General features: G+C 38.9%; 1 protein-coding gene across 1 annotated transcript in view; it reads right to left on the bottom strand.

Moving 5' to 3' along the window:
• Positions 1–717: 717 nt before the first annotated feature.
• KIF11 (kinesin family member 11) overlaps positions 718–10,845 on the bottom strand; it is a 59,409-nt gene continuing 49,281 nt past the window's right edge. Inside the window, exons 19-22 of the mRNA XM_053582714.1 lie at positions 10,559–10,781; positions 8,312–8,463; positions 7,502–7,618; positions 718–4,276 (exon numbers count right to left, since the gene is read on the bottom strand). Coding sequence (XP_053438689.1) covers positions 4,142–4,276; positions 7,502–7,618; positions 8,312–8,463; positions 10,559–10,781 — 627 coding nt within the window. The 3' untranslated portion in view covers positions 718–4,141. The remainder of the gene's footprint in view (positions 4,277–7,501; positions 7,619–8,311; positions 8,464–10,558; positions 10,782–10,845) is intronic.

Here is a 10,845-nt window from a genome sequence, read left to right as displayed (position 1 = left end):
CAATGATAAGGCAAACAGCTGGATGGAGCAGGATATATAAGAATTCCTAGAGGGACTGAGGAGCAAGAATAATCATGGTGATTGCTGTGGTGTTTCCATAGTGACAGCAACAGTAGTAGTGCAGGTGACGAGTGTCAGGATGAAAAGCAGCATCTCCTAAACTTTAATCGTTGGTGGCACTAAGCCAGAGTTTGTGTAACTCTTTCAAGATCTTCAGGAGCAATGATTGTGGAGGGAAAGAAGAAGGATATCATATATGGAGGTCCAGCCTTGGAGCTGATGGAAGACCAGCCAAAAAATGACTATAGGCTCATTATTTTCAACCTTGTTATACCCCCAATGCTAGAAGCCGAAGAAACTTTGGCTACATTTTGATAGTCCAGCAGATAGACAATAAGTCCACTTTACAGGTGTGGAAATAGGCCCAGAGAGTTTAGACAACTTGTCCACAGACCCAGAGTTAATAAATAGCAAAGCAAGGATTTAGTCTCTGGTATGATTCTTAAACAAGTAAAGGCTTTTTGTGCTCCCACAAAGTCTTTGCTACTGAGGCAGCAATGGTAACATATGCAAGAGTCTACTTGTAAACAATTTATTCTTTGGGTATGCACCCATTCCTTGGTGGTCTGAGATATTAAAATGAAAAACAGGAGGTCTTCTAAATAGAAAAAGAAAAAAACAAAAGAGTAAAGTTACTTTATTAAATGTATATGGCAAGTATGCTGCCTATTATAATCAGGCATGTAAATATACACATATATACAGTATATGTCAAATCATTAATCATTTACTGCATGTCAAATTTGATTTCTACCATTTTTTATTTGAAAAGGCATAATTAAAAATTATACAAGTTATTTCAAACTCCACTTATCAAAATATTTCAATTATCCAATACTTTTTAAAAAATAAGTCATAGATAACATTTCTATACAAAGGGTATGAAATAGGCCCCCTTAATGTCTTTATAGAAAAGATTATTAGTTTTTTTCAGTTCATGGTCTAGTCCCATTGATAAAAAGGAAGAGCGATTCTAAAAGCATAGTTTGATTCTATTATTACTATCCTAATTTCAAGTTATACAACCAGCTAATTCTTAATTCATTGAAAGAATAACAGCCATGTAAAATATTTTAAATAGAATATTTATAAAATGATTCTCCCAGTTTCTCTTCTCTTTCTCTTGAGAGGAAAATTGAGAGCTACCACTGATGCTCCTGCTGAGTCAAAGCCACTTGCTTTATTAGTTAAAATGTAACAGCAAAGTTTTAAGTTGCCTTCAAATCAAAAGCTTTTGAATAAAGGTTAGGTTAGACCTAGCAGGATATCAAAGCAAATACTTATTTTCATAGGTCCTTTCAAGTACACATTGGTGAAGCATACTTTGAAAACGTGGAAAGCGACCATAAAGATTAAGATTTTTGGCCGGCAAAGGGCTAGAAGATATGATAAATATTCAAATAACAATTTTTGTTTAAGAAAAGTCAAATAGGAACAAAATAGATACACATTTGAAAAGAATCTCTCTTCAAAGTAGTTCCACCATCTGTCTAACAAGGTAGAAAATGTTAATGACAGGCTGATTTCACTCCCACATGGGATGTAGAAAGCTGAAAAGAGCCTTGTTTTTACCCTAACAAGAAAAAAGTCATAACTTTTCTTGAACCCATGAAGAGCTAAAGTCTCAGAATAGCCATGTACTTTAAGGAAAGATAAGCCCTTCCACAGAGGAACAGACTGATCAGCGGCTGACATGTCAGAGCTTGGGGAGAGAGGTTACCAAGCAAGGGTAAGAATTCCACTGAGATTTTAAACCAGTTGCCAAAGGATCCGTGTGATCTATTATAGCATGAAGTATAGATTCCCTGGGAGCTGCAGATGCAGTTGGAGATTGCACCCGCTAGCAGGCTTTTCTCCACAGACTTTACCGGGTGCCCAAGGAAGATTAGAGGCAGGGTGGGAGAATGGAGAAACTGTCATCAATGGCGCAGACTGAGATAAGAGAAGCTGCCATCACTAGGGGAAAGGTTTGAAGCTCTGCCCAGGACCTTTTTTTCTTACACACAAAAGCCTTGGGGGGAAGGGCAGCAAAACTTGGGGCTCCCAGAAACAGGTGAAGACCATCATGACTGTGATAAAGATAAAAACTAAAAACTTCTACTCCTAGGAGAGAGTCTAGAAACTCTACCCTGCAAACAACTAAAGAAACATGCAGAGTTTGGCTACTAGAAGGAGACAAAGATCACTGAGAAAGCGCTTCAACACTGATCAAAAGAAAGCAGGAGCTGTGTGCAGAGGTGCTCCTGTGGTCTTTCCTTGGAAGGCAGAGGCAGGAATATCGCTTGAGCCTAGGAGTTGGAGGCTCCAGTGCACTGTGACTGCACCTGTGAACAGCCACTGACCTCCAGCCTAGGCAACATAGAAAGATCCGACCCTCAAAAAAAGAAAAGGAAGCTGGTGTCTCTATGTTGATATCAAAGCTGACTCTTAGGATCGGGACTATTCACCAAGGATAAAAAGGAACAACACTGCATAATGATAAAGATATCGATTCACTAAATATGACGATTGTAAATATGGATGCACCTAACAACAGAAGGGCTAGAAACTCAAGGGACTGAAAGGAGAAATAAACAAATCCACATTTGTTTCCAACATTTTAAATAATAGAACTAGATAGAAAGTCAGTAAGGATACAGAATACTTGAAAACCCAATCAACCAACTTGACTGAATGGACGTTTATAGACAATATACCAGCAATGGGAGACACATTCTTTCTCAAGTACACGAAACATTCAAACAATATGGTTTACATTCTGGGTCATTAAAAAAGAAAGCTCCACAAATTTTAAAGAATTGAATTCATACAAGTATGTTATTTGGCCACAATACAATTAAACTAGAAATCAATAATAAATGGTTGGAAAGTCCCCAAATATTTGGAATTAAACAACACACCTCTGAATAACCAATGGGTCAAAGAGGAATCACAAATAAAATTAGAGATACTGAAGGTAAACTTGCCAGTGATGAAACATTCAAATGTTGAGATAAAGTTTTTGTAAATAATGCAGTTTTAGGTGGCTTTATAACTACTTATTTTTCCATTTATGTCATGGAAAACTCTGCCCAATATTGAAAGTTATATGACTTCATCACTTTAATCATTACTACTTAAAGAGGATGTCTCTTCTTCCCTATATATTATTAGCCAAAATTTTATGTTATGAGAAAGCTGAGCTCCCACCCATTGAACTTTGTATAACAGATAATGGGCATCTACAAAACCAAATTCAATTTTAAAGCTTCAGTTGAGAGAAGCGAGGATCTTTCGGGAAAACATCATTAGTAAAATAAGAGGCACCAAACTTTTCTTAGTCTGTTCTAGCCTTTTCTGTCCTTAGTCCTGTTAATTTTTGCTCTGTATGTTTTTATGTTATTATTCACTTGCAAATACAGATTTGGTTTTGTTTGTTTTGAGACAGAGTCTTGCTCTGTTGCTCAGGCTAAAGTGCCAGGGCCTCAGCCTAGCTCAGAGCAACCTCAAACTCCTGAGGTTCAAGCAATCTTCCTGCCTCAGCCTCTTGAATAGCTGGGACTACAGACATCTGCCACAATACCCAGCTAATTTTTCTATTTTTAGTAGAGACAGGGGTCTTGCTCTTGCTCAGGTCTCAAACTCCTGAGCTCAAAGGATTCTCCCACCTCAGCCTCCCAGAATGCTAAGATTATAGATGTGAGCCACCACGCCTGGCCTCCCTATTTAGTAATACACACAAAAAGTTTTCATTTGTTATAAAAGAGCTACTTCACATGCAAAGCTAGAAATACATATTTATTAAGTGCCAAGTCCAAATTCCAAAACCCAACTTAATATACAATACAAATGAACTTTAGGTTGACAGAAAAATGGGTAGATATTAAATTTAATCACATTTACGGTATATTGTCTTGATAAAATCTGTCCTTTTAGAGCAGCGGTTCTCAACCTGTGGGTCGTGACCCACAGTAACTGTATTAAAGGGCTGCGGCATTAGGAAGATTGAGAACCACTGTTTTACAGTCTATACACAGGCTCAAGTTCTGGGGTTTCCAGGAAATTTGCAATTTTCCTTAAAAATAAATTTCTGGCCCTCAATTTAATAAAGATTTGTCTGGGCTCGTAGAGGTAATCTGCTGTTTGTGACAGAGCGCTCTGTAGTTTCTTCCACTTTAGACCTCTCCACTGGGTTAATGCCTCTGTTTTCTTTGTCTTTTCCATGTGATTTTTTATGCTGTGGATATAAAAAGAGAAATTAAGTCAATATAAAGTAAACATCTCATACACATTAGTTGTACCCTAACTTCAGAAAAAGATCACAAATTTGAGCCAACAATTTGTTTAGCAAGTAGAGGTGGATGATCTCCTTTTTTCTTTTATTTATTTATTTAATTTATTTTGGGATAGAGTCTCACTATGTCACCCTGGGTAGAGTGCCAGGGCGTCACAGCTCACCGCAACCTCAAACTCTTGGGCTTAAGCAATTCTCTTGCCTCAGCCTCCCAAGTAGCTGGGACTACAGGCGCCCACAACACCCAGCTATTTTTTTTTGCAGCTGTCACTGTTGGTTAGCTGGCCTGGGCTGGGTTTGAACCCGCCAACTTCGGTGTATGTGGCTGGAGCCGTAACCACTGTGCTACAAGAGCCGAGCCTTTTCTTTTGTTTAGAGACCAGGTCTCACTCTGTCACCCAGGCTGGAGGGCAATCACGTGATCGCAGCTCACTGCAACCTCAAACTCCTGGGCTCAAATAATCCCCACACCTAGCCTCCTAAGTTGCTGGGACATCAGGCACATGCCACCATACCTTGTCTCTATTTTTTTTTTTTTTTTTTGTAGAGATAGAGTCTCACTTCATCACCCTTGGTAGAGTGTCATGGCGTCACACAGCTCACAGCAACCTCCAACTCCTGGACTTAGGCAATTCTCTTGCCTCAGCTTCCCAAGTAGCTGGGACAACGGGTGCCCGCCACAACGTCCAGCTATTTTGTTGTTGTTGTTGCAGTTTGGCCAGGGCCGGGTTTGAACCCTCCACCCTTGGTATATGGGGCCAGCGCCCAACCCACTGAGCCACAGGCGCCTCCTCATCTCTATTTTTTTTATAGAGACGAGGTCTCAAGTGTGTTGCCCAGGCTGGTCTCAAACTCTTGGCTGCAAGTAATCCTCCCACCTAAGCCTTCCAAAGTAGTGGGCTTACAGATATGAGCCACCACACTCAGCCAGATGCCTTCTTTATTATACCACTCATGGGAGAAGTAGGGTGAAAGAAATATTAATTTTTTGCATTTTTTCCTAAGACATAATTACAGACTTTATAAGGTAGTGGTTCTTATCAGGGAGTGATTTTGCCTCCCAAGGAAGATTTGGCAGTGTCTGGAGATATTTTTGGTTGTTACACCTAGGGAGTATAGAAGCCAAGGAAGCTGGCTCAGTGCCTGTAGCTCAGCGGCTAGGGTGCCAGCCAAATACACCAGAGCTGGCACGTTCGAACCCAGCCCGGGCCTGCCAAACAACAATGACAACTACAACCAAAAAAAAAAAATAGCCAGGCGTTGTGGCAGGCACCTGTAGTCCCAGCTCCTTGGGAGACTGAGGCAAGAGAATCGCTTAAGACCAAGAGTTTTAGGTTCCTGTGAGCTGTGATGCCACGGCACTCTACCGCAGGCGACATAGTGAGACTCTGTCTCAAAAAAAAAAGGCAGCCAAGGATGCTGCTATACATGGTATGATCCACACAAAGTCCTACCACAACAAAGAATTATCCAGTTTAAAATGTCAATAGTGCAGTCCTTGAGAAACCCTGCTCTAGGGACATAAAGATTTGCTACCATGCAAAAAAGACAGTTCTACCTTAAGCAGAGAGACTGGTGTATGGGCACTTCTGCCTATCTTATTTTTTTAGTCACATTTTCTTTTTAAAAATTTATTTCATATTCTTCATTTGGTAGTTATAGTTTGCTGGAATCCCCCTCCTCGTCTATAGAAAACATTGAGACTGGTGACATTCATTCTGAGTATATACTCAGTCATCGATGCTGAGACAAATCATAACCAACATTTTAAAAATTCAGAGAAACTCCCTTATCAGACTGCTATCAGAGAAAGGGTCATTTCCGGACTTCAGCTGAAGGTCTAAAACTCAATCCCAGACCTTTTCTGGTACTTTAGGGACTTCCTTGTCATAGCTGAATCACTAAGGCTAGCCTTCAAAATGCCACAGCTGATAACAATGAAAGGATTTCCGACCAGGTATTAAGTAGTCACTGAGGTTCTCTTATCTTTCTTTTCCCTAACTTTGAAGATTGGAGAGAGAGATGAAAACTCAATTATATTTATCATTCTATAAAAGTAAGGAATAAAACAAAAGGTAGGAAGAATTTGGGGATAAAAGTGCCTGGAGATAGACACAGAGGAATTTAAGAAAATCTGAAGTAAACTTTTAATAGCTGAAATAAGGAATAGAGAATCTTCAGATCTTTTTTTTTTATTATTATTTTTTTTATTGTTGGGGATTCATTGAGGGTACAATAAGCCAGGTAGAATCTTCAGATCTTGAGGGAAAGACCTGTTAGTCTAGTGGTTCTTAACCTTCTTAATGCCTCCTAATGCCGTGACCCTTTAATACAGTTCCTTGTGTTGTGGTGACCCCCAACCATAAAATTATTTTTGTTGCTACTTCATAACTGTAATTTTGCTGTTATGAATCGTAATGTAAATATCTGATATGCAAGATGTATTTTCATTGTTACAAAGGGGTCACAACCCACCTGTCTATTAAAAACATGTACAAGGGCTTGGCACCTGTAGCTCAGTGGCTAGAGCGCCGGCCACATACACCTGGGCTGGCAGGCTTGAACCTGGCCAGGGCCTGCCAAACAACGACAACTACAACAACAACAAAAAAAAATAACCGGTGTTGTGGCAGACACCTGTACTCCCAGCTACTTGGAAGGCTCAGGCAAGAGAATCACTTGAGCCCAAGAGTTTGAGGTTGCTGTGAGCTGTGATGCCACAGTACTCTTACTGAGGGCGACATAGTGAGACTCTGTCCAGAAAAAAGAAAAAAACAACGTACAAGCATTCACATGTCAGAAGTGGCACTTGAACGGTAAGATACAGGTATCAGTGTCCTTCATAAGGAAGATACTCTTCACATGTTCTCTAGGCTTATCTCTTCAAATTAGAGGGAAAGATGCTAGGCAGTTTATAGTGCTGTGCTCCCAACAGTGTTAAAAAGGGAGTAAGAGAAGTCACAGGATTTAAATGCATAGGATCAGAGCTCAAGAATCCCTTATCAATATCGGATTTGTATAATTTAAATTGGAAAAGTCAACAAGCCATCCCAAGGGAAGGACTAAAGTTTTATTCTACACACCAAGAATACTGCTGTTCTATTGAATAGCACATGAATGATTTACATCAGATGTGGCAGGGTTAACTGATAAGATTTAATTAGGTACCTGAAAAAATGGAACTCCACCACTTGATGAATAATCCATACCAGCTTCTACAGATGACTCTTGACTTAGAGGTTCTTCAGTGCACTGCCCCAGAACCACCTTTTCTACATCCATCTCCTAAAATAAGAAGCTGGCTGAGTGACAAAGTCCAAGGGCTTAAAAATCATCATTAAAGTAAAGTCAGTTTTCTTCTTTAAATATAACATATAAACCTCAACAAAAGTAGGAGAAAGACTACAAATAGTAATTCTGCTACTCTGTAAAATGTTAATAACATAACATTTTAGTTATTCTAGAATGGTGATAAGCACAATGTAAATATGACTAATTATCTACTAGTCTAATAATTGAAAAACTGATAAGATTAGAATAAACAAGCCTGAGTATCAGGCACCTATCATTAATGAGAGGGAAAGTAAGACTGAAGGTCAGACAGTTAAATATTCTTCACATAAAACTACCACATCAAAAATTTATAGCCGATGCCAGGTACAGTGGCTCACACCTGTAATCCTAGCACTCTGGGAGGCCGAAGCAGGTGGACTGCTTGAACTCAGGAGTTTGAGATCAGCCTGAGCAAGAGAAAGAGCTCATCTCTACTAAAAATAGAAAAACTAGCCAAACGTGGTGGCGGGCGCATATAGTCTCGGGAGGCTGAGATAAGAGGATTGTTCAAGGCTAAGAGTTCGAGGCTGCTGTGAGCTACGAGGCCTCGGCACTCTACTCGGGCAATGGAGTAAGACTCTGTCTCAAAAAAAAAAAAAAAAAAATTATAGGAGAGTTCTAAAATTATGCTGCTTTAAATTTTACCTGATTGGTCTCTTCTTTGTTGTTTCCTGAACAGTTTAGCATCATTAACAGTTCTGGCTGTTTCCTTTTCAACTGATCAAGAAGATGTTCACGTGGTTCCGTTCTCACCAATGTTGATGGGTATAAGTAATTTTTCCTCTCTGGTGTTGTACCTTTAATAGACATTGGTTAAGTAGGAAAAATTAATATGGGATACAATTTTTTTTTTTTTTTTTAAGAGACGGAGTCTCACTTTATCACTCTGAGTAGAGTGCTATGGCGTCACAGTTCACAGCAACCTCTAACTCCTGGGCTTAGGCAATTCTCTTGCCTCAGCCTCCCACATAGCTGAAACTACAGGCGTCCACCACAACGCCCAGCTATTTTTTTGTTGCAGTTTGGCCAGGGCCGGGTTTGAACTTGCCCCCCTTGGTATATGGGGCCAGTGCCCTATCCACTGAGCCACAGGCACCACCCAATTAAGATTTTTTTTTTAATGTTAAAACTTATACTTCCAAATGAGTCTTGGCTTCCAAAATATAAAAATTGTCATACACAAGAATTTGTCTTGTTACCTGTTACATTTCTCATTTTCCCTATATATGGTGACTTTATTGGCGACCTTTGGGATATCCTATAGTCTCTAATCTGGCAACTGACTTTAAATAGCCTTGGCTTTTTTCAAGATCCAGCCTATTCCCCAAACATGAAGTTTTCCATCTCTGAGAACATACAAAAGATGTACTGTAACCTCTAAAAGGAGTTATAGGGTGTCTGAGAGACGGCAGTGTACCTGGGATAAGAGTAGAGATTTCCTAATATGCTTACTTTGATAGGAATACTCATTTCACTATAAATGCGGTTTGGTGGTTAAACCAGTTTAATTTCTTTAACATGAACTCGTGCTTTCATAATTTATAAGGATTTCCCTTTTCACTCAACCTTTACATTCCTAATCTCATTTAAAAGTGGGCAGTAACTCTTATAGGTCTCTTGGAAAAAATAAAACATTCTGTAGTACCATCTCCCATTATAATTGCTTTTAAAAGAAAACAGATCTGAGGTATAATTTACACGCCATAAAATTCACTCATTTCATGAGTACAAATAAATGATTTTTAGTGAATTTACATGGTATCCAATGACAAACCGAATTATTCATTCTGGGTAAAATAGCTTATTACATCTCTTCCATGAAGGCTTTCCTGAATCATCATGGCCTACCCTCATCTGTACCATGTTTGATGGCTCTAAATGGTGACTCATAAATGCCACAACAAAATCAGAGGGACACGATGTGGTAAACTTTTCATTAAATTAGATTTAGTCAATTATATCCTTCGAACATTTTTGGCACTAAAAAGCCCTGATACAAAGGCCAGGCGTGTGACACACACCTGTAATCCTAGCACTCTGGGAGGCTGAGGCGGGTGGATTGCTTGAGCTCAGGAGTTTAAGACCAGCCTGAGCAAGAGTGAGAATCTATCTCTAAAAATAGCCAGGCATTGTAGCAGGCACCTGTAGTCCCAGCTACCCAGGAGGCTAAGAGAAAAAGGATCACTGGAGCCCAGAAGTTTGAAGTTGCTGTGAGCTATGTTGCCAGAGCACTCTACCAAGGGCGACAAACACTCTCTTCCCCCAAAAAAATAAAAAATAAAAAGCCCTGTTACAGACAGTGCTAGGCAAATGGTCAGTTTTTGTTTTGAAAATGTTCTTTGTTAACAAAGTCAATTCTGTGAATGTTTATGAAATTTTACCGAATTGTAATGTCCACGTTTCTAGGAGTACATATTTATCACCTATATCATGACACCTAATGCTTGATTAAAACTATTTTGGAGTTCCGATTTTTTTATATTTGAAGTGATTATATAATGAGATGGCAAATTCCCATCAGGCAACATCGGCACCTACTTTGTCTGAACATCTGACAATGTAAAACAGTGTTCTCCAACTTTCTTTTTTTTTGTTCTCCAACTTTTTTATCTTATAGCACACTTGAACCTATAGTCCAACTTCCGAGGCACACTTAAATTATGTTGATTAAAAAAAAAAAAAAGAAGAAGAAGACAATTATACTTACTGTGCTTTGAACTTCTTTTGACAATAATTTAATTAATGATCTTCAAAATTTTTTGTGGCACACCTAAGTTCTCCTGCCTAACGGTGTGCCATAGCACACTAGTTGAAAATCAAAGCTGTACAGGGTTAAATTCAAGTTCAAATTCAAATTCAAAATTTAACAATTTTATTTCCTTTTTAAAGTACCTGTTGAAATATCCAGTTTCAGATCCTGTTGCAGAAAGCAATTAAGCTTAGTCAAACCAATTTTTACAGTTTCATTAAGCTCTAGATTTTGTGCTATCAATCTTTCTTCATCAATAGTTATCTGATCAAGAAAAATGTCATGCTGGTTCTCATTAGTTGCTTTATGTTCACTTAATTTTTCAGTGATCTCCAAATGTGAAGCCTCACAACGCTGGTTTACAACCTGGAAATGATACGAATTAAGTTTTCTCATTACTAAAATTAAAGTTGTCAGTGCTTTATTCAGT

The sequence above is a fragment of the Nycticebus coucang genome, chromosome 3 (assembly GCF_027406575.1).
Source record: "Nycticebus coucang isolate mNycCou1 chromosome 3, mNycCou1.pri, whole genome shotgun sequence".
NCBI lineage: Eukaryota > Metazoa > Chordata > Mammalia > Primates > Lorisidae > Nycticebus > Nycticebus coucang.
Note: the sequence above shows the minus strand (reverse complement) of the source record. Positions and strands in the feature narration are given on the sequence as shown.